Source organism: Manis pentadactyla, chromosome 3 (assembly GCF_030020395.1).
Source record: "Manis pentadactyla isolate mManPen7 chromosome 3, mManPen7.hap1, whole genome shotgun sequence".
Taxonomy (NCBI): Eukaryota; Metazoa; Chordata; class Mammalia; order Pholidota; family Manidae; genus Manis; species Manis pentadactyla.
The window spans coordinates 109,220,082-109,244,494 of NC_080021.1; the positions used below are offsets into that span (position 1 = coordinate 109,220,082).

Below are 24,413 nucleotides of genomic sequence, written 5' to 3' on the forward strand. Positions count from 1 at the left end.
AAACTTGTGAAACCATCCTTCTCATCTAAAATATGGAGCAGTGATGAGTGTCAATGAGCTGGGCTCTGGACTTAGAAGACAGAAGCCAGAATCCTGCCCCTACCCCTGACTAGCCAGGTGGCCTTGGGCAAGCTACTCAACCTTGTGTTTCATGCTCTGAACTGAGACTCACAGAACCTATGGCCTTGGCTTGCTGTGACGTGGAATATAATAATATATGGGGTGTCTGACACATAGCAGGAGAGGAGGAACCTAATGATGGCCAGAGCTTGGGAGTCAGAGAGACCATGTTTAAGGCCAGTGGGCCACTGGCTGTGAGATTTGAACAACAATCGTGAGGCTGCTTCTTAAAGCTTCAGGCTGGAGGAGCCTGCAGAGGAGGCACACACACCAAGTGTGCCTGGTGATAGAGGCTGCAAAGAGATTGCCTTCAAACAAACAAAAAGCCTCCAGTAAACACACAGATGGCCCTTTGGGATATAGTGGATTATAAAACAAAGCCAAGGGGCTTGACGGCTTGTCTTCAGATTTAAGTTTGAGACCAAGGAAAAGACCACTGCACTAAATTAAACACGGGGCGCTAACAGATGGGCACGATCAGAGTCATAACAGAGACATTGCTGATCTCTGTTCTAACTTGCCCATTTTTTAAATCTGTTTCAGCTCCCTGATTGATGGAACTCAAATATACATTTTAGACAACCATCTAGCCATGCAGACAAGATAGCAGAGATAAGAAAACCTGAAATGTAAGTTCATCTGCTTCATCTGAAAACACTGATGACAGTGAGAGTGAACAAGCAAGTTAGTACTCAGTAATACTTCTTAACGGAACGTCTAAAAACTAGATATTTGATTTAGTCCACTACACGAAGGGTAAATTAAAACTTGTTTCAAACTGACTGTACAAACTCCTGTTTTCCTTTTTCTTAATTAAAAAAAAAAAAGAAAAAGAAAATTGCTCAGATTATTCACTGGTAAATATAAAAATTCCAAAAATTAAACCAGTATCTTAACAAGTATAGAATTCTACTTGGAAACAACATGTGAACATGTACACAGATATAAATTAGGCCACGGTAATATGATTTAAATATTAAGACTTTCTGCCATGCAACATAAATCTATAATAAACAGAAATTACTCCCACTTGTTTGATTTCACATACACGGGAGTGAAATAACATAGCTTTTGCCTTTGCAAAATGATAAAGGCCATCACCCCTGACCAGAAAGTTGGCTTTAACATCACTGAAAAAATTTTCTTTCTAAAACAACTCCAACAAAATTACTACCTGAAGCTGCCACATCAGTTCTAATGGTTTATATGATAATGTAGCTCAGCCACAATTACACTTTCCTAAAAACATAACAACATTGGCAGAAGTACTATCTCCGGAGTTATAGAACTTAAGGTTTTAAATGACAGCATTGCTATTCCCAATATTAGTGTGATAAATAATAAAGCTAAGGTAAATTTTGCATGGAAATCTAGTGAGAGAGAACACAGCAGGGTGGCTGACACAGGGCTGTGTGTTCAAGGCCTGCTCCCCACTGTTTAACTGTGTGACCCAGGCAAGTTATTTAACCTCTCTGAGCCTTTGTCTCTCACCTCTAAAATGGGAAAAAGCCGTAGAACCAACTTCACGAGGTGCAGTGCCTAGCACAGAGTCCTTCATAAATCTTTGCTGTGGCTGACATTATTGTTGTCACTGACCTTTCATTTTTATTACACTTTACAAAAAACTTTCACATGTAGTAGTTTATGACTATTAAGTAATAGCAGAAAGAAATACTCCATTTAAAATTCAGTTACATCACATGTCAAATATATGGAAAGAGGTATGATTCCCACCATCCTCTGACTCTTCTGGACAAACCACAAGGCAACAGAGAGTCATACAGAAGTGTGATTGGATGGCTACAAAAGTGATTTACAGAGTAGTGAATAGCCACCACCATCGCCTAAGTACTCACATGATTCCAGACAGTTTACTATACATTTCATTATTTAATCTTACCATTATGGATGATGCCCTTGAGGAGCTGAGCCCAGTCAGGCTAACCTGCCCACAATTACTGTTAAGTTGACTCGGGCAGGTTGACTTCAGAGAACATGGCAGCACACTACCCCAACCACCCAGGACTGATTTCCTTTGAAAACAAACATTTGCAAAATATTCTGAGCAGTTTGTTCATTAACAACAGAAACCACCAGTACTGAGTTCACCTCTCTACAGACATAGGCATCCACTCATTTTTTCCTGAGTCACCTTCCCTCTGTGCCAGCAATTCTCTTACAACTGTTTTAATGAGGATCATGTACATGCTTGTCCCTGCTGAACAATGCTTTTCTTGGTGCTTCTAGAATCTTGGTTTAGATATTTACTGGCTTATCAATACATAATTTCAAGTGCATATGTATGTCAAATAATTCTGTAATTCTAGGATTCCCTGGAAACATAATATAAACTGATCCCAGTTCATGAAAAGTCACAACAAAAATACTCCTTTGCACTAACATCAGCATCATTAAGTTTGCAGTTCAGTAATCCATGAATCCTAAATTGTAAATTAATGTTATATACATTTAGGTATAGGCATTTTCCTGGTTTGCAAAACTATTGCATTCTTCAGAGTCCTCGAAAGGTCCCCAAACATTTTGTTTAAAAGCCCCTCATTTAGATAGAGATCCTCCCTAAACAAGTTACATCATTATACAAATTTTTAAAGGCTTTGGGATTCTCAAATGGAACATGCTCTGAAATTTGACATTTTATGATTTCATGCCAGAGTACTATGAAATTCATAAGGCACAGGATTCTGGATTAAGAACACAGAGACCAGCTCCCACAGGAATTATCTGTAAAGGTGACCTTGGGGAGATCACCTAAAATTTCTGGGCTTAGTTCCATGATCTGGAAAATAACTGTGTCTTTATGGATGATTCCATGGTTTTCTCCCCTGCTCCATGACTCTATGACATAACAGTGCCACACTTGCCATGCAAAGTAAGACAAAAATGACTTAAGCCACTTACATCACTAATGAGTTTGGTGCATTTTTTGGCCAATTCCATCCTTAGGTCTTCTATCACAGGCTTAAAGAATATCTGTGCAGAGAAAAAGGAAAGGACACATTTTTCTAACTGCTGCCTTAGAGGAACAAACACTTCTTCAGCAGGGGTTTTCCCACTTACCCAGTCTTCCTCATTTTCTTCTTCCCCTGGTTTTTCCTCTTCAGTTTCATTTTTTATATCCTCAATTACAGGGACCCTCATTTTTAGTCTTTCCATATGTACATATTTTTTTTTAATTCACTAATGTAGCGCCTTTCTGTGTACTACACTACCCTTGACAGCTTGGAGTCTCTGGTGTCCTGGCAGAATGACCTTGCCCAGCTTCCTCCTTATTTAGTTCACATGTCCCCCTCCTTATCATAACTGCATGTAAGTGGAGGGAACAGGGCTAGCCTCGCAAGTGGAAAAGACATTTTAACAGGCAAAATTAAATTCTATAAATGTTTAAAGTCAACATTCTTCAAACTGCTGAAGAAATCCAAAAGAGACCATTAATTTATACCTCACTAATTCAATTCACTCATAAAGTAGTTTGAAAGAGACTTAAAGAATCTGGGAAAATTACCCAGCTGTAACACTCAAGATAGCACAGTCCAGAGCCTGTTATCGCAAAGAGTCCTCAATTCCATCTAAATAAAGCTTTCACTGGAATGTCAGGCATATCTCTGCTTGGGTATGGTGAATCTGGATCATGCAAACTCATTTCATTAACCTAAATTAAATTTTTTATGAGACAAACACACACTTCTCACATTCTAAAAAATGATCACTTTATATTAGCTGATTAAAGGTTAGTAATTTATAATGAAAAGCCCTTTGAACCACTTCAAATAATCTATTCTGAGTTAATTATAACTGTTAATCTTATACTGCTATTGCATTATTTTAATTGTAAACATCATTACACATGAGAAGTTGCTGTTGACATAGGTGGATATATCATTTAAGAATTCTAGAAACACCACTGTTTCAAAAAAAATAATCATCCTCTTTCAATTCTGCCCATTGTGTCAATTTTTACAAATTCACTAGTTATTTGTATATTCTTAAGTTATACTACATGCTTAGAAAGTTTGTAAAAATAAATTATAATAATATTTATAATGTGGTATGTGTCATCAGTTACATGATTAAAAATATATTTCACAAAACAAATCCTTTAATGTCAATTTAGCCTAAGACTGTATACAACTTTATAATTTATCCATTTGGCTATTTAAATCCTAGAGTAAATTAATTTTTACAAAGACAGAGCATATCTGTGTTGGATGCAAAAAATACACTATGGTCAATAATGAAACATTATAAAATACAAATTTTATTCAAAATACATCACTCTAAGTAGCCAAGTATAATGCTATTTTCTCCTGATATCATACTAAATTTTTTAAAAAATTTTTAATTGCCTTGGCCTCACCTAAACTAAAAATTCTGATCAGGAAAAATATTCTTCAGTCATCATGTAATATTATTTCTCAAATTGTTTTCCATATGGCTAAAGTTCCACAAAATACTCTGGAGGAGAAAACAGGATCTCATAAACAAACGTATTTGGGGAAACGCATATACTAATCTTTACCTCTGTCTCTTAGAGATCTACATGGTATAATGACACATGAGAATCTCTGAGATTTGCAGCCAAGAAAACTAAGTCTATTTAACCCAGAATTTCCCAAACATGAAACTTTATTCATTTAATCTAATCTACCTACCTACTTACCTTTTTTTTTTGAATGATACCCAATACTCCAGAAAACAAACATCCTTCTATGAAATGTTACTTAGGGAAACATCGTTCTACTCTGAAAAAATAAATAATCTAGAAAATTTGCTGGTCTTTTCATGAAATGGTTTTTGATCCAGGTTAAATTAAGGGCATTACATTTCCTGATTACCAGCAAAACACCAAAAAGAAACTCAGCGTGATGAATTTGAAAACTTTCGCTTTAAAATAAAATAATAATAACATACCATTCCAGTTTAGAGGATTCTACAAGGAAATTCTCTGTACATTATATTTGCTCCTTAAAGGTGCGTAATGTGTGGACTCAGTCTGTTTCATCAAGTCCTCTGCCAAAAGACCATTCTAACATTCTACAGAAGATCCATAACATTATCTTTAGTTGAAAATAGAGAAGAGCAATTTCTATCAGACTTTCCTGTAAACCTTTAGAAGTACAGGGAGAAAATCTTGCCAAAGCTCCCTAAGACACCCCTTCTGGCTAGTGTTTGAAGTGACAATACCTGTTTGCTCATGGTGACATCTATTCCCCCTGGTGAATTACCTTCATTGGGCTTCCATGGCTGCTATTTTCTCACTTCCCATCATGTAATACATTCTTATTGACACTTCACCACACTGGAAGAAGAAAATCTGTTGAGATTATGCACAGAAGTTTGGGGAGCAAAACCAAGTACCATATGCAATGTAAACGCAAATTTTCCATTTGAGATTTTAGAATCAGAAGTTTAAAGCTACAGGGATTCTAGAAATCAATCCTACTAAAGCCCTCTCTTTTACAGAGGACAAGATTAAGCTCCAGAGAAATTAATTATTTTTCTTATTCACAAAGTTATTCAATGGAGCACTGGGAGCAGAACTTAACCATAGCCTATGTTCATTCATTTAGATGTTGTTATTCCAGGCACTGTGCTTGGTGTTAGAGATCAAGTACTAAGTAAAACACACTTTGTGCTAAGATCAGGTAAGAAAGGAAATAAAACCCATCCTTCAATACTTGCTGGATGAACTCCTTAATGTTGGCAAGCTAGATATATTATTCCTTTTTTTGAATGCATTTTTTTTTCATTTTACCTAAATACAAAATTCATGTACAGTTTTCTCTAAAACATGTTAAGCCCTGTACTGTCTCAAAGCAAAGTTCAAAAATGTGACTTAGGGAATAAAAAGAATGTGTTCTTCATGGAGCTATGAGGTTTCAAAATTCCCTATCATCCTCTTTTTCCTTCTTATAATCCAAGTTCAGTGTTGTGCTTTATTACCTGCTTTCACCTCAAGGTACCCCAAAAGGGAATATGTGGATAATTACTAATCCCTATTACTTATTGAGCATTTCATTTATTTTGTTAACTTTTTACTTTAGTCCTAGACCCATGCCCTGATGCAGAGACAAAGTGGGATCATATTACTTAGACTAGAATCCCTACTTTCAGGTCTGGCTCTCCCACACCCTCCAGGGCAAATTATTTAATCCCTCTGCCTTCATTCTCCATAAAGAGAAAAATTGAATCACCAAAAGTTAAGAAAAGGAAAGCATGTTAAAAATAGCAAAGCCCCTTAACAAACACAAGACTTTTCAGCTATTCAGTAAAGGTACACAGTTCCAGGAAAAGTGCTTGATCCTAAGGGTCTTCTCATTTGAAAGGGCAATACTCTTATACCATCAGTATGTTTTCAAAGGCCACAAGGGCCTCATGTAGCATAACAGTCTAAAGACAAGAGCTAACTTGTGTATTATAATACAGAAGTCTTCTGTCTTTTTAGGTTTTGATGTTTGTATGTCAGCAGATGTGTTTCCATAGCAACTGTCTAGTCTCATGGTCATGCAGGTCTCTGTGGACACAGCCCCTGGCCAAGGAAATGAGTATATACCACCATAATGAGTCATGCAGTGCTTGGCTGTATTCAGTGTTCTGAAGGTCGCATGTCCTAAGAATCTCCTGGATTTTACAACTGTTTTGTACCTATTTCACTTTTTCCTCCCTTCTCTTCTTTCTAGTGATAGAACATGTGCTTTCCCCCAACATGGTGATGAATGAAAAAAATGAGCAAATGAGAATCCATGATAACTGAAATTGCTGGAGATTCAGTTCTAACTTGAGGAAAACTTAAAGAGATAAACCGAATTTTTGCACTTTAAAAGTTATTTCAACATTATTATAAAATATATCCCCTAAATGGTTAGGTGGCAGAGGAATTAGTTCATCTGATATGTTTGCCTGCCATGGCAGTCTTTCATATGTTCATTTACAGTTGCCTGGATTTTGTTAATGACTATCTCCCAGAAGGTTCCTGCTTCTCAGTTGAATCACTGGTTATTTTACTTTTGCCTCACATTTTTCTTCACTGTTTGGCATCTGTCCAAAAGAGAACTTGTACCAAAACATGACAAAAGGGAGAAATCATTTCTTAAAACAAGAAATGTAAGCTCTCTAGGACAATCTGTCTTCTTTATAAAAGAGAAGAGTTATGCTTAATATTAGCCCAATCTATTTTTACAATTTACATTCATTAAGCCTATTTTTTTCCTTTGTAATAGCGATTTCATTACTGGTTCTTAATTAGAAATCAAAAGAATACAAAGCAATCTGAATAATTGTCACCATTACCAATTATCCCATTAAAATAAGCTTTAAGAGTGTTCTCTGTATTCATATTCCTGTTTTCACAAATACAGATCTTCTTCAAAAATGAGAGCTACATATCTAGACTGGTATTGGAGAACAAATTGCAAATAATTTTTGGCACAGTTTCCAGGTTGGGTGTGGTTGGGATGCCACAGTTAAAAATATCTATTATTCTAAACATGTTCACAAGGATAAAAGTATTCCTATTCAACATCTAAAATAACCAAACTCCATGAACTGAAAGACTTTTGGCTTAATATGCTACTTACTGTGATATTAGTTCAGTTTTAATAACAACAAAGCTAATACCACAATCACATCCATAATCCTTCCCAATCAGAGAAGCCCAAGGTTTGAATGGCCTCTGTGTGGCCTGTAATCAGAACCAAAGGATCAGGCACTATCAAAGTATCCCTTTCCTAGAATATGGCAGGAAAAACTGTGAGAGACTTAAAAAAAAATTACATTGTGTCTTATCTAGTGTTACCTTCTGGCTAATTTGGCCTTTCAGTGTCTTGGAACTACTTTACAATACCATAAATTATTGAAAATTGATAACAACACTAATGATGCTTTATTCATACAAATGCAAATTAATTGTATCCTGGGGAAAGCAATTGATTATTGCCTTGTTGAGAGCCCCTTTTTGCATATATTTGTAAATTCCTTTCAGCATCCTTTATTCCTCATTTATGCATGGTTCTTCCAATTCACCTTTAAACCAATTGTAACATCTTACTGGTGCCCTCATTAGTTAATGAGTTAAAATCTTTGAGATGGGTTCATTTTACATTTTATGGGTTGTAAGTTCACCATTTTTTGAAAAAAATACTCTTTAACAGATGTAAATGATTTAATTATCCTTATTGCTTTCTTAACATTCTGCAAAAACAGAAAGAGAGAAGACTTATTGGATTAAGCCCTATTCTCTCAATTGTGAAATATAGCTGCAATAATTTTTGGTGTTGATTGCAATTAGTTTTTTGTTTTGTTTTGTTTTCTGGTCTGATATCGCTTGATTATTGGCAAAGGGCACATGTATGCTTGTATATATGTATATTCACACACAATACACACACACACATAACACACACATGCACCCAGGCAGAGTTAATTCATCACAGCTGCCAGTTCCCTCTTGAAAAGCATTCAAGTCTTCAATAAATGCAAAGATTTAATTACTTCTCACATCTGGAAAAACTTGAATATGAGAGTGGATTTATTGAAGAAGCTCTTTCTTTGGCTGTCAACACCATATCAAGAACCAGAAAGAAAGCAGGCTTGATCAGTGTTGGCAGTTCTTGAACTCTTCAGGATAGATGTTCTACCAATTAATTCAAAACATGTCCTGCTTACATGATTTATGAATTTTATGAAAACACAGTAAATAATTTCCTAGTTATTTGCAGAGAAAAGCTGTTTTTGTCATGTTTCCAGGGTGAAAAAAATAATATATTAAGATGTGGAAATCATATAATAAGGAGAAAATCCTTATAGTCAAGAAAGAAAAGGAAAGGCTTGGGGACTGTAGAGCATATTGAAAACAACCACTAGGACAATAACTCCTGTAAATACATGCAAAAATAGGCAATTTGGCCCTTTTTTGGCAAAAGTGTAATAATGTTTCTAAGAGGGAAGTAAGGGAGCTATATGACTTCATAGCAAGAATATTTAACAGAGACCAAGAAACGTTCACATCTCCCCCTAGAGAGGTTATTTAAGCCGAATTATTAGGTGAAGAGATGGTGTACAGGGAAGGCATCCAAAGTGCATTTGCAAAAATCTAGAGACGAGAATTGGAGACACCAAACGTTCAGTGTCACTGGAGTATACAATGGAGAGAGAAGAAGACAGCAGAGCATGGGAGGAGCCTCCAGCCACTGGTGACCTCAGGGGAGATATTGATGAAATAAATATATGGAAATCACTTATCCTAGCACAAAAAGCTTAAGCCTGTTTGAACCTTGAACCCTTTATAAATAACTCAGTTGCTGGTCAGTTAACTGCAGAAACAGAGCCTTTACACCTACTCTATTCCCTGTATAAGCCTTGAATTTAATTTTTACCCCTTCATTTTATCATTTATTTTCATTTATCTATTGTGTATCTGGACTTTATGAAAATTCATAGTGAAAAAAATTATTCCCAGGTTTATCAGTCTAATGAAGAAAAATATTAACTCTTTCTTTCTCTATCTAAACAGCAAAAAGTCCAAATAGTGAAATATCCTCCATTGATCCTCCCATTTTTAACTCACATAACCCAATTTAAAACACACCAGCAATTTGCTCATCAATTTGGTTAGGTAAATCCTTTCTAAACCATGTTGTAAAGCAGTGTCAGTTTGAAGTATAAAATCTTAATAAAGAGGCTGATGGATCATTTAAGGAATCTAAGTGTTTTAACTGAAATGATATTTTTCTATTAAAACCTTTAAATTTCAAATTCTCAACAGAAAAGATCTTTAGCAACAAGCGGAACACATATCCCTACTTCCCTTCCCCAGAGGACTCGGCTTCTTTCCTTGATGGAGACAGCAAAACGGATATATTTTTAGCTGCTGGGATCTTCAATAATACACAAATGTAATGAAGTGCTTTGAGTCAAAAATACTGTTACATAAAGCAATATCTATGGACTTAAATTCTATTTGTGTAATTCCTCATCCAAGGCTCTGCTGAAAATTCTGTAGAAAGATGAACCCTGAGATATGAAATAACTTACCCGAGTTCTCACAGAGATTCAAGCCCAGGTCTGTACTGCTTCAGTTTGTGTACAACCTACTGGCGCATACAGCAGTACAACAGAGAACAATTCCTATTTCTTTCTGGTAGGGATACTTTCTATCAGCTTTTTCAATTTCCATCTTTATACAGAATTGTCATCACTAATGGTTCTTTAAAAGAACAGTACTTGTGGTAGGGAGACAATTTAGTTCCTATGATCAGCAAAAGCAAGACTCCCCAGGAGTTTGAAGCAATGGTAAAAGCAAGTGATAATGAAAACAATATGACCATCTTTGACCTGATAGGTACCTAACTGGAGAAGCTTTCCTGATTTCCATTAATGTACATTTATAAGTAGTGGTAAGCTAGCAAATATTTAACAGTCTATCCCAGGGAAAGGAAAAGAGGGAGGAGGAAAGGAAGGAAGAAAGGGAGGGAGGAAGGGAAGGACGGACAGATGAGAACAATTGGCTCAGATGAGCTGATCTGAGCTGGTACCGTGAAATGTTGTAACAACAATAAAAGCCTACATCTCATAGTGAATGGACCAACAGTTGCCAGTCAATCTAAGAGACTAACTAAATTTTAAAATAGACATTTCAAGGTATACACTTATGCCGTGGTGCTAGTCTGTTCCTTTTCTGTATGTTGATGAAATCGCTCTAAAGAATAAGAGTTCAGATATATTTGAGCAGCATTTTTTTTTCTACTGATCACCATATACTGACAGCATAAATTTTGTAATACACTTAAAGACAATTCAGATGCATATAAGACATTGTCCACGCCAACAAAGGAAATAGAATGGAAAATAATTTAAGAGGCAGATTTTATTGTATCCAAAATAGAGCCTGCCCTTTGTACAAAGCTGCCTTCATATCCAAAAAGATTTGGTGAGTTTTCTTTTAATGGGATTTAATACGTAACAATTTACACAGAAGGGAATTTTCTCATAGAATTAAAAATAGATCTACCACACGATCCAGCTATTCCACTTCTGAGTATTTATCTGAAGAAAAAAACACTAACTCCAGAAAATATATACACCCCATGTTCATTGCAGCATCATATATAATGGGCAAGACTGTCTGTCTATTGATGGAGGAGTGGATAAAGAAAATGTGGTGTTTGTATATATACATTTATATATGTATATATACACACACACACACACACACACACACAATGGAATTATATATTTATGTGTGTATTATACACATTATATATACACAGTGGAATATTACTCACTTTGAGGGCATTATGCTCAGTGAAATAAGAGAGAACAACAAGTACTATATGATCTCACTTATATATGGAATCTTAAAAAACTTAAAATTTAAAATAAAACAAGCTCATAGATGCAGAGAACAGATTAGTGGTTACCAAAGGTGGGGGTAGCGGTAGATGAAATGGGTTACGGTGGTCAAAAGGTACAAACTTCTATTATAAAATAAATAAGTCTTGGGGATAATGTATAGCACAATGACTAGAGTTGATAATACTTTATTGCATATTTGAAAATTATTAAAGAACTAAATCTTAAAAGGTCTCATCACAAGAAAAAAAAACTTGTAACTACATATGGTGACAATTGTTAATTATACTTACTGTGGTGATCATTTTGCAATATATACAAATATAAAAATACTTATGTTGTACACTTGAAACTAATATACCTTAATAAATTTTTTAATTTTTAAAAACTAAACAATTTAGAATGTAGTAAGAATTCATTGTAAATAGGATAATAGTGACTTTAAGTATGTATTCTGTAATTTACACAAGACTGATTAAAATAATTGTCAAAATAACTGAAGAATATTAGGAAAAATTCATCCCAAAATATAATAGCAATAATAACTGTATAAGAAATACTGGCCTTGTAAACACTCTGAGCTGAAAATCAGACTTTCATTTAATAATATGGTTAATTTTTTAAATGTATTTGCTTAGCCATTCCCTATAAACCCAGCCATTTTTAAAGCACAGAGTAACTATTTTTAAAGTCTTCTATGACACTATTTTTAAAAAGTGATCTTTTTAAAGAGCAATCCCACTCTGTCTTTTTTCATGTCAAAAACTTTACTTAAATACAAAGTTTGCTGAAAAGGACGTATTCTTGCTAACATATGTAAATGAAGTAGCAAGGACATCTTTTTTCAAGATTTTATTTAAGCTTTGATACTAGACACATTATCATAATCCTATGAAATGTTTCCTACAGAAATATCACTGCATGTGCATTTGATCAAAGCTGTACTTGGTTCCTTATATTAAGACTTAAAATCATTACATGTATTTCCTTTGACAATTCTTTATGGCATTTACTTTCTCTTATACTAATAGTCATGACTTAGGGAAACCTCAGATTTTAATTTAATCAGGATAAATAGCTAAATTGTATTATCCCATCTTGAACAAAGCATTCATATGTATGGTTTTTAAAAATGTACTCTAACAGCTTTAGATTTTCTTAACAAACCTTAACAAGATATTTTAAAGGGAACACCTGATTGCCAATTAAGTGTGGCCAACTCAAAATACAAACATTCCTGTAAAGGGGTAAATTATCCATTTGATAAAATCTAATCTTCCAGAGTAGAATTGCAGAAGAGTTTACAAAGAAAATTACACACAGTTTTATGCTTTAACTAGTTCTTTCTTTAGTTTATTTTTTTATTTTACTTTAAGTTAAGTATTTTATTAACTTTTTTTTTACTTTCCCAAAACACAACAATGGTGAACATCCTATCTAAACAATCTTTGTTTAAATATTCAATATTCGAAGGCTTAAATGTTTATGATATAAGGTCTAAATATTTTTTAAAACATCATCCAAAATGCATCTTTTAAAGATATTACAGGCTTTTATGATGTTTGTATTATAAAGACAGGACCAGTGATTATATCTGGCCATGATTTGACAAAGATTGTAACCAATTCATGTACTATGCTAAAACGGGGCTTCTGTTCAAGTTATGTTATACTCAAAAAACAGAACACATGCATGATATTACATTCCACACTGAACTGATAGCAAAACTTTATTTTCTAGCTTAGCAAAAACACTATGACCGACTAGCAAGAATGACTGAGCACAGAAGAGTTTTCAAACCCTCTAGATTCTCACCAAATGAACCATAGTCAGAGCCATCATGTGAAGAAGCGTAAGCTCTGGAAGTGCCATGTCTGGTGGGCAGAGTGGGAAGAACACCTACGACCCGAGGCGTCCCAAGATGTGGGTCCAAAACCCCACACTACTGACCTGCCATGTGGTGGCAGGGGGTCATGTGATGTCTTTGGTCCATTAGTTCTCATCTGTAAAAAGTTACAAATGAGGAAAAGGAAAAAAGAGATTTTATTATACAATTTACCCCTTCATAGGATTTTTTGTATTTCAAATTGGTCATACTTAATTGGCCAATCAGGTGTTCTCTTAAAAAAATCTTGGTAGGTTTGTAAAGAAAACTTATAGCTATTATAAATTTTTAAAAGCCCATACAGCTGTAGGAGTCTAACTCTGTAAAGCCTTGGAAGTCTTTCAAGTTCTAAGACTGTATGATTACCAACTTTGTCAGCTTATCTACCATAGTACAAAGAGTATAAAGGTAAAAATGTCATCCAGCAACAAATTCTTTTATCAAATCACTTTTTTTGGTGGCGCATGGGGGGCAGTCAAAGAGGAATAGAAGTAGCCTATATTGAATAGGGTTGTCTTTGAAGACTCTCTTAAATTGAAGTCTTTGAAGACTCTATTAAATTGAAGGCTCTATTAAATTGCCTAGTCATCCTATAAAGGCATTGTGGTATCTTTACATATCTTATGGCCTACTCATAAACTTTCTGGGAAGCAAATACTATCAAGATCCCAAAACTGAAGCTCAAAAATGTATAGTAATTTTCTTAAAAGTAACATTGACAGGACTGGAATCAAGACCTTCTATATATGTTCATGTATGCCTCACCATATATACCCACTGTGTGCATTCAACATTGTAGTGTTATACAGCTGGAATCTACTTTTTAAAACTCCCTTTGTGTTTTGACACATGTCAGAACCTAAATAGGTATGATTGAATGGCTAACAAAGTTTAGGATATTTACAAAACCATTCCCATATACATCAATATGTTTTTAACTATTATAAAGACACAACCTTTAAACAACTACACGGACATTTTCATAGTCTAGTCTAAAATCTAGTATGCCATATATATATATATATGACAGTATAAGTGGGTTCCATATGCACATAAAATAGGGATGTATCCCCAAGACATGGGAAAATCATCAGTTAGAACTATGCTGAATATATTCATGGCTCTATGTTCCAAAATCAATATAAACATAATCAGTGGGAAATTAAATTCTGATAGAGCTAAGAATATGGCTTTGAAAAGCTTTTAAGCACTTATCTCACAATGATCTAACCAGGAATTCAAGCTCATTTTTCAAGCAACAACACTGTCCAAAACTCTAAAAAACAGATATTTAGCATAGCATTCAATTGTTGCAAGAATTTCTTGAGTCTGATGCAATATAAAAAAATTAAGTTTTTGTGTCTTCACAAATGGGGAAAAAAAATCTCTTAAGCACTACTTTTCCTTACCTCTCAATTTAACTAACATTCTCTCTCAAGGTTATAATAACTTCTCTTATTCTTCACACTAATAATAATTTAGTTGCTCTGAAAATATGAATGTAAACATGAAAAAATAAAAAGCACTTTAAAAAAATTAACTAGGTGACCAACACAACTTTATTCCATATTTGTTCCATTTTATATTTTCAGTTGTATTTCCATCTCCCAAAGGAATGCTTTGGGACTGACTTAGAAGAGCAAATCAACAGCATTGATAAATTTGAAATACAAATGTATATTGCTTGCATATATATTAGCAAATAATTCAGTATTTGATTGAAAATAGCAGTATTTGAACTACTATGTATGAATCACTACACTAGGTATTGTAAGAAATATAAAACTGAATAAAATCTAGACTCCTAAAGAAAAGCAATTACTCTCCAAATGACACTGCTGATTGCTGATGTTATACAGGAAAAGATAAACTCCTGAAACAAGGTCTCCTGTAAGGAAAGGAAAAAATCTCTCTATTCTGTTTTCTTAATAATTCTCAGAAACTAGAAAACAGTATTTTAATGGAATGTTCCATTTAAAATGCTTTTTGAGACACCATTATATGAATAAGGAACATGGAATACAAAGAAATGTATTATCTTCCCTCAAGGGCTTATAAACTTTTATATATTCTTGTCTCGTTGTAAAATTGATAAGTGTTCATGGTTTACTGGAAAGAGCAAAAAGCACAAAAACCAAGTGTTTGAAATACTGTGTCATGAATTGTAGAATTTTATCAAATGCTTTTTCAGCAGCAGATGGTTTTTCTTATTTGACTTTTTAATCAGTAGCAACAGCATATTAATTTTATTACATTAGACTTTCTAACATCAAACCATCCTTGCTTTCTAGGGTTAAACACAACTTGCTTTTGGTAGATGATTCTTTGAATGAATATGATTTTATAGTATTTGTTTACAAAATACTATGTGTGATAATACACAGTTTCATGAATGGGAGTTTTCTTTTGAGGCTGTTACCCTTTTTGTGTTCTATGCCAATTTATGTACCCTTGAAATGGCTGTTCATTGAAAATAGGACAGACTCATGAATAAAGCTATAGCAGACATGTCAATAAATTTACCACAGTCGGGCCCCAGGCTCTCATAAGCAGTATGAATCACATGGCCTGACGATCCAGCTACAGCTCATTAGACCTGGAGCAGGCATTGCACTTGGGAAGAGAAAGTGCACTGGCCATTCAATGACTAATTACAATGTGTTTTGTAAGTTTGAATCAAGAGACATTTAGCTGTAGATAATTAGATGGTGGTAAGTGCTGGAGCTATAAGGCCCTGTAGACCCTGGCAAGTGGCTATTTTTCAATCACAAACTGACAAGCACACTAAGAAATCCTATATTCAGAGAAAAGCAGAGACAAAGAACAACCAAAACCCTAAAAGTCACAGTGAAAGAGATTTGCTTTCTAACAACTAGACAGTTCCCATGAAGTCCAGCCTTACTTGTTGAACTGTTTTCCATTAGATCACCCAATATCCTTCCTAGAAATCCCTTTTTCCTTTAGTCATTCCTTAGAATCAAACATCCCTAAGACAATACAAGGGGCAGAAGCCTTTTAGAAGGCTAATTATTTTGTAATATTTTTCTGTTTTCCTTTGTTATTGCTTTGCTCAGCTTTTCTAATTCCTCTAGTGTCAATTTTGGTAGTCCACAAATTTCTTTCAAAAATCCATTTCATTTATATTTTCTAGGTTTAGTGACATAATGCCCTCATATAGGTTTCCAATTTAAGATAACCTAATCAGACTCTGAGCTAGAGGTAATAATGCAGACGCATGTTCAAAACTTAAATGTATGAGAGAGTAAAAATAACAGAAATGAAGATTTCGAATGATCAAGACAACTTTACTAACAAATTTAATATTTGACAATACTACCTCTCAAGGTATTTTTTATTGAAGTATAATTGATACACTCAAGATATTTTTACATATTTTCTTAAAATTTTTTATAATACACAGCAGGGATCTAATAATGAATTGAAATAAATGAACCTATCACTACAATAATATTTCACTAACAAATACTTTGTAAGCACTTAGATATAAAAGGTGCTAGGCTTTGAAAATTTTAATGTTGATGTGTTAAATCCCATGCAAGCCAAGAGAGTATATTTACATCCAGTTATTAAATGAACATTCTATTAAAACTATAATTGTTAAAACTCATTTCCAAATGTTATCATAACCTTATCACTTGGTTATATAGTATTGTAAGACATAAAAGATTGTTTTTCTATGATTAATCCTTACTAACTAAGTCATCCCTTACTTCAGAAATAGCAAGCCTTTCATTTCATAGGTGAGAAGTAAAACTTAGTGAATCATGGGGTGATCAACAAGTCATCTAGCTTGACAACATATCTGATGAGTACAGATTGCCAAATGTCAGGATTCTAGAACTATAGGCTGGAACTGTTGTTTATGGAGTTCCCAGTATCTTATTCTATACAATCCTGAAGTATGACTATACTGGAACAATACAGAAGGGGAGAGGATGGAAACAAAAACAAACTATCTATTTAAAATATAAAAAACTTAAAACATAGGAATATCTGGAGTCCTATTATTAAATCTTCTTAGGCAGCTCTCAAAGAAACAATTTAGCTTTCAAATACTCCCTTGATTAAAAGCTCCAAACCTTGTTTAGGGATAAAATGTTACTTTCCAACTGAAACTCCTCAAAGTAATAAACCGTTGGGTACTTCACCACTGCAGTGACAGATCAGGAATATTTGGAACAGGAAATATTCATCTTGCACTGCATTGACATGCAGGAAAAATCATTAGGCTATATCAACAATTTTTTATACTCTTAAAATTTAAGAAAGAAAACTTTTACTAATTTATCGATCTACAGTAGCACATGTATGTAACTTAAAAGTAAATATAAAATATATGGGAGAATAAGCTCAGACTTTTATTTACTGATAGGGATTGCATGATGAGTACAGATTGCCAAATGTCAGGATTCTAGAACTATAGGCTGGAACTGTTGTTTATGGAGTTCCCAGTATCTTATTCTATACAATCCTGAAGTATGACTATACTGGAACAATACAGAAGGGGAGAGGATGGAAACAAAAACAAACTATCTATTTAAAATATAAAAAAATATATTAAAAAAAAGGTGAGTTCTGTACATTCAATTACAAACCTCTGAATGCCAGGAATTGCCCTGGTTTAGTCTATAACCAGGGTGTACCTAGAACACAGCTCGTAAGAGTATTAACTTTTTACAAAGCTAAAAATCAGCTTGTATATCCAAAGCCCACCATTTCATTCTCTCCCAGAACACAGACACAAAATTGCACTCAAAATGCTGCTAGCAAAACACTGTCTTCTATAATAGTCAATTAGAATTACTAATATTGTAATTTCACACTGGCCTGATACATTTAACTCATTTCTCTCCTCAAAATGTCCTCTCCACCATTTCTCTGAGGGAACAAGTCTATAACTGCACTGAAGTTTCATCTTTCTTACCAGTATACCTATTGATGTCACAACTGAATAAACGGTAGACTGTGCATTGCTGAGATGGGTTGCAATTTGAGGCATTTCAGGAAATGTCTATATTATTTACTTCTGATGGTAGATAAACCTCTGAACTACTCACACTTCAGCCGTACTTCACTAGGCATCACATATCTCATCTCTAACTCAGAATTTGAGACAATTTAGATCTGGGAAAAGCTGGAAAAAATGAAGGTGCAAATTCTGGTATAAATTAATTTTTAGGGAGGTTGTTCAGTCACCATAGGGAAAAAAACCTCTCTAAACATCATGCAAAACTCTTGAGCAGCAACCATGCCTATAAAATCAATGTGTTCTTCTCTCTCACTCTGGCCTTCATTATAATTATGCTATTTTACTTTCAAAATACCTCTTTGTGTAGATGCCAAGATCATATCAACAATATCTGAAGGAAAAAAAACACTAGCAAAAATATTTTTAACTCCCTCTTCTTATAGTCTGGCATATTTAATTTGTTAAAAGAAAGGTGATACTGTGAGTGAAATTTAATATGATTGAGGAAACAAGGATGAACATTTCTGTTAAAGTATTAATAAAATAATAGGATCTGAAATATATACACAGGACACAGTGAGCACAGTGGTTAAAATATAAGTACTGGAGTAAACACAGGAGTTAGAATCCAAGCTCTATTATTTTCCAGCTCTGTGAAGTTGGACAAGTTGTTTGACTTCTCAGAGCCAAGCATTCCTCATCGGTCATACTGAAATAATAAAGATTGCATCCCTACATGGGTTTTGTGGTAATTAAATAAGATAATGTTCTTAGAGTACTTTGATCAGTGCACTTAAGTGCTTAATAAATGCTTAATATTATTGTCATTCTCTCAAGATTGTTTCCAATTAACCTGATTATAATAAAGCAAGATTATGCTTTATTATAAAAGATTTAAAAGTTCTGGAAAGAATTGGCCAAAATATTAACATATCTGGGAATTAGTAATAGGGTTCCTTTCCAAATGTTCTAAAATGCCGATTTTATTATGTTAAATTAAAAGCAAGTAAACCGGATCATGTATTCTTTTAAATATTCAAAACTAAAACTATTTCATGGAAAGAGAAGGCATCCAACCTGGGCCTAGGTCCTTGCTAGGACACTAGTCATTCATATTTCATGAGAAAATACTTATCCTTATGAGAATATTATGAAATATATTGGTTGAGAACAGGGATTCCAGTCCCAATGGTGACAACCTGGGTGATCTTGGATGAGTCCATACTCTATAAGCCCTATCTCCCTTCTTTGCAAAATGGAATAATAAAAGTAGCCAATTCATTGCATATCTCTAAAAATGCTTCTATCTCAAACTTTGTTTATGTAAACACAGGAATCATGTCACCATGACTTTGTCTAAAAATATTTTTTAACACATATTCAAAGCCTCGATTATTAGAACTGTATGCATTCTGCTGGAGCCTTAATACACAGAATGGGACAAACAGTCCAGAGATAAACTCAAGTGCATATGATAAAGGACATTCCAGTTAATGGGGAAAAGGAAGCACCCTAATAAATAATGTTAGAACAACATGGGAAGCAAATATAATCCAGTCCACTCCTCATATCTCACACCAAGATAAATTCCAAATGAGATCTAAATGTAAAATACAAAACCATGGAAGAAAACAGGGGGGATTGCTTTATAACCTGGGAGTGGGAAAATATTTCTATCTCAAAATCCAAAGCCAATGGGTAAAAGAATGAATACATAAAAATAAGCTTAACCATATAAAAATAAAAATGAATAATAATCTAAAATTTATACATGAAAATAAAATACCACAAGCAAAATAAAGATGGGTGGGTAGCAACAGATCATGAAGGAAAAACAGCCCCAATATAAAAGAAATTTCTAAAAATCCAGAAGAAGGGATCAACAACCCAATGTGGACAAAAGACAAACATACAGTTCACAGGAAAAGAAATGTAATGGTCCTCAACATAAGAAAAGATGCTCAGCTTCATTAATAATAACAGAAATACCAAGAAAAATAACACAAGGTCCCATTTATTTTTACCTTTCAAATCAGCAAAAGCTACAAAAGCTTATAACATACTCTGTTAGTGAGACTGTGAAATAACTAGCCTTCTGGTATATTACTGTTAGGACACAAAATTGTTTTACCCCAAAGGAGGTGAATTTGGCAATATCTAGCAAAATTACATATGCACTTACCCTGTGACCTCTCAGTTCCTCTTATAAATATCAATCCTAAAAAGTATGGGTAAAAAATACAAGATGATATTTGTACAAGACTATGCATTACAAGACTAATAATAGCAAAGGACTGAAAATAACCCAAACGTCTACCAGTAGGGACTGGTTAAATAAACTATATGGTACAGCCACACACAGGAGCTGTCAGATATAAACAAAGCAGATCTCCACATCCTGCTACAGCATGTTCTCCAAATAATGAAAGAAAAAAGCAAGAAAGGGACAGAATAGGAAGAAATGGGCTAATAGGGAGATGTCTCCCAATATACTTTATTTCATAGTTTCGATTTTGGAAAATCATGTACAATTTTACATAATTAAAACATATACACATGAAAAGATGCTCCACATTGGTAGTCATCAGAGAATGCAAATTAAAACCACAATGAGATATCACCTCACACCAGTAATGAATGCCACCATCCAAAAGACAAACAACAACAAATGTTGGCGAGGTTGTGGAGAAAGGGGAACCCTCCTACACTGCTGGTGGGAATGTAAATTAGTTCAACTATTGTGGAAAGCAGTATGGAGGTTCCACACAAATCTCAAAATAGAAATACCATTTGACCCAGGAATTCCACTTCTAGGAATTTACCCTAAGAATGCAGCAGCCCAGTTTGAAAAAGACAGATGCACCCCTATGTTTATCACAGTACTATTTACAATAGCCAAGAAATGGAAGCAACCTAAGTGTCCATCAGTAGATGAATGGATAAAGAAGATGTGGTACATATACACAATGGAATATTATTCAGCCATAAGAAGAAAACAAATCCTACCATTTGCAACAACATGGATGGAGCTAGAGGGTATTATGCTCAGTGAAATAAGCCAGGCAGAGAAAGACAAGTACCAAATGATTTCACTCATATGTGGAGTGTAAGAACAAAGAAAAACCGAAGGAACAAAACAGCAGCAGAATCACAGAACCCAAGAATGGACTAACAGTTACCAAAGGGAAAGGGACTGTGGAGGATGGGTGGGAGGGAAGGGATAAGGGTGGGGAAAAAGAAAGGGGGCATTATGATTAGCATGTATAATGTGGGGGGGGGGCACAGGGAGGGCTGTGTAACACAGAGAAGACGAGTAGTGATTCTACAGCATCTTACTATGCTGATGAACAGTGACTGTAATGGGGTTTGTGGGGGAGACTTGGTGAAGGGGGAGCCTAGTAAACATAATGTTCTTCATGTAATTGTAGATTAATGACAACAAAATTAAAAATAAATAAATAAATAAATAAAACCAACATCTAAAATTCAAAATCAAACTGAAATAAATAGACCTAACTGTATACCTAATTAAGTAAAACCACACAGAAAAAGGATTCATTCTAGTATTTTGACATGCTGCATTCAGTATATTTGGAACTAATAAGATGGTTATTATATAAACATTATATTTTTTTCTTCCTAAAAAAATGTGTTTACTAGCCCTGTCCACTGGAAGTGTTTAGAAGATGCAACCCAGAAAAATGGGCAATCTAAATATTAAGAAGACAATTTGCAATCTGTCTTCTTGAGCAGTCCAGGATAATCACTGAGAAAGTGAATTTATGTGTTTTTCTAACTCAGGAAACATGTTAAACTTTGATCTCAACTGTTAAGAGAATACAGAGTAGTGCTGCTCTGTGGCAAATTTTTCAGGTCTAAGATGAAATTAGAAGAATAAGGACTAGTTCACACACACACACAAGCCTGCTTATTCTCCATTTGCCCCAGCTCAGCTCTCCTCTCCCTGCGCTGGCTGTGGCCCAGGAGGAGGCCGCTGGGCACAGCACCTCGGGGCATCCTTGCAGGCTCTCTCCTAATGGAGTTTAGCCACTGGAAGGCAGGGAGAGGAGATCAGAAGGTAGAAGAGAAAGGTAGGGGTATTTCTTCCCAGCACCCTCTTTCCTGAGGTACCCGGTGTCTGACAGGACCTTTGTCCTCACAGCTGTGGCACCACGGTGCCAGCTCGCCAGCCCAAAGTGCGGTCATGCCTCGTTAATCTCTGGGCGCCTCACGACCTCTTGCTTTTTCTCCTGACTATCCCATACCTCGGAAAACTGTCTCTTTATTTTCTATCAAGTGGGTTTACTCTGTTTCCTATGCACTCTAATCAATACAGGAGCACACACACACTGCTATACCTATCTACCCACATACATACATACACAAGCTCTCCCATATTCATATATACACACACAAACACATATATATGCACATATGAATATGTATATATGAACATATGTGTGTGGGAGCATGAAGTCAGCAATAATCCTAACTACAATTTTATGTGAAAATACACGTTTTTGGAAGGGAAAATAGAGTAAATAATGGTCCTAGCAGGTTCCCAAAAAAATTTTTTTTAATTTTTGGCCCCAAATCAAATATCTGGACACAGTATGACAGAGCAAAACCCACACACACAAAGAAGCAGGAGGGTCAAGAGAGAAGAGTGTGAGCCTGGGGAGCGGACAGTGAGTAATGGCATCTCCAGCCTGACTCTGGGCCAGTACTGAACATCTGGGTGCCTTGCTGAGTCCTCTGTGCCCTAGGAACCAACAGAAGGGTCCACCCACCTCTTAGGGTGGTTGCAAGGCAGGCTCCAAATGCACCAAGTGCTTTGGAAACATTAAAAGCATGAGAAAGATATAATTTATTCTGTTTAATCAGGCTGTGTACAGTGATACATCAGTAAATTCATAATGTCACTTTACATCCTTCCCTCCCCCAACCAAAACACAGACTTAGCCATTTAAGAGCACTTAAGACCAAAATGAACCTTGACAGAAAAATCTAGCCTATTCCTTCTAATCAGTGGGACTGCATCAAAACCATCCTGGACAGATGGGTATTTAGTTCTATTTTTAAAGACCTCCAGGGAGGAGATTCTACAAACTGCCTTGGCAGCTGATGTGCCAATGCATTGTAGGATAGCTTATAAATATAAAAGCAGCTGAGGAGGCCTCCAGAATGCAGCCAGCACGTGTGTGCACTCGTGGAGCACTGGCACACAGCTAAGGATTATCCTCAAGATTCCAGCATCTCTTTGATTGCTCTTCCTGGTCGTCTTCATTATAATTGATCTTTCAGAAAGCAAGTAAGTTATGTGGGGGGAAGACTCATGTTAACAAGAAAGGGTCTACATAATATAAAATGATCATATCAAAGGCACAGAAATAGAACTTGTCCTGCAGAAATAAGGGTGAAGGGAGGGGAGCATTTTTCATCCTAGCACTTGGTAGACACTCAATAAACATTTGTTAGGTGAATGTATCTGAGAAGTATAATCTACCTCTTGTCTACATTAACAAGGAAGCGTTTTCTTGATACACTGTATGGAAGCGAGCAAAGCACAGCTGAGTGAATGTGGAAGCCAGTCCAATCTGTCATTCCATCCTTTTACGTGGATACTGGCTCTAAGATCTTGTTATTTACCAACTCAGGTAGACTCCCAGACTTAGTTCCAGGCTATAGGAAATCCTCATATCCAAAACCCAGCAGAAATGATAGGAGGTGGGACAAGTTGAGGATGAAATCCAGCCTACCCTTGTCTTCCTCGGCCCTTTTCTAATCATTTGTCCAAGCACTATGTAAGCTCTCAGAAAGCCTTGATTGTCCCCTCCTCTCTGTCTCCAAGATTTGAACACTTCTCTTTCAATAAAGAACAGTTCTTGGAGACTGAATAGCAAATCCAAAATCACTTCAGATCAGTGATTGTCAGCTCAGGCAATTCTGTCCCCAGGAGACATTTGGCAATGTCTACAGACATTCCTGGTTGTTCTGACTGGGGGTTCATTTAGAGGGTAAGGGCCAGGGATGTGCTATTTCTCCTGTAAT

General features: G+C 35.2%; 1 protein-coding gene across 3 annotated transcripts in view; it reads right to left on the reverse strand.

Moving 5' to 3' along the window:
- The window catches only part of NEBL (nebulette), a 330,843-nt gene that overhangs the window by 99,215 nt on the left and 207,215 nt on the right, over window positions 1–24,413 (reverse strand). The window contains exons 1-2 of one of the 3 annotated variants that reach the window (XM_057498268.1): window positions 3,199–3,622; window positions 3,040–3,111 (exon numbers count right to left, since the gene is read on the reverse strand). The exons of the other annotated variants lie outside the window; for them this stretch is intronic. Coding sequence (XP_057354251.1) covers window positions 3,040–3,111; window positions 3,199–3,294 — 168 coding nt within the window. The 5' untranslated portion in view covers window positions 3,295–3,622. Of the gene's footprint in view, window positions 1–3,039; window positions 3,112–3,198; window positions 3,623–24,413 lie in introns of those variants that run through there. 3 annotated transcript variants of the gene reach the window in all.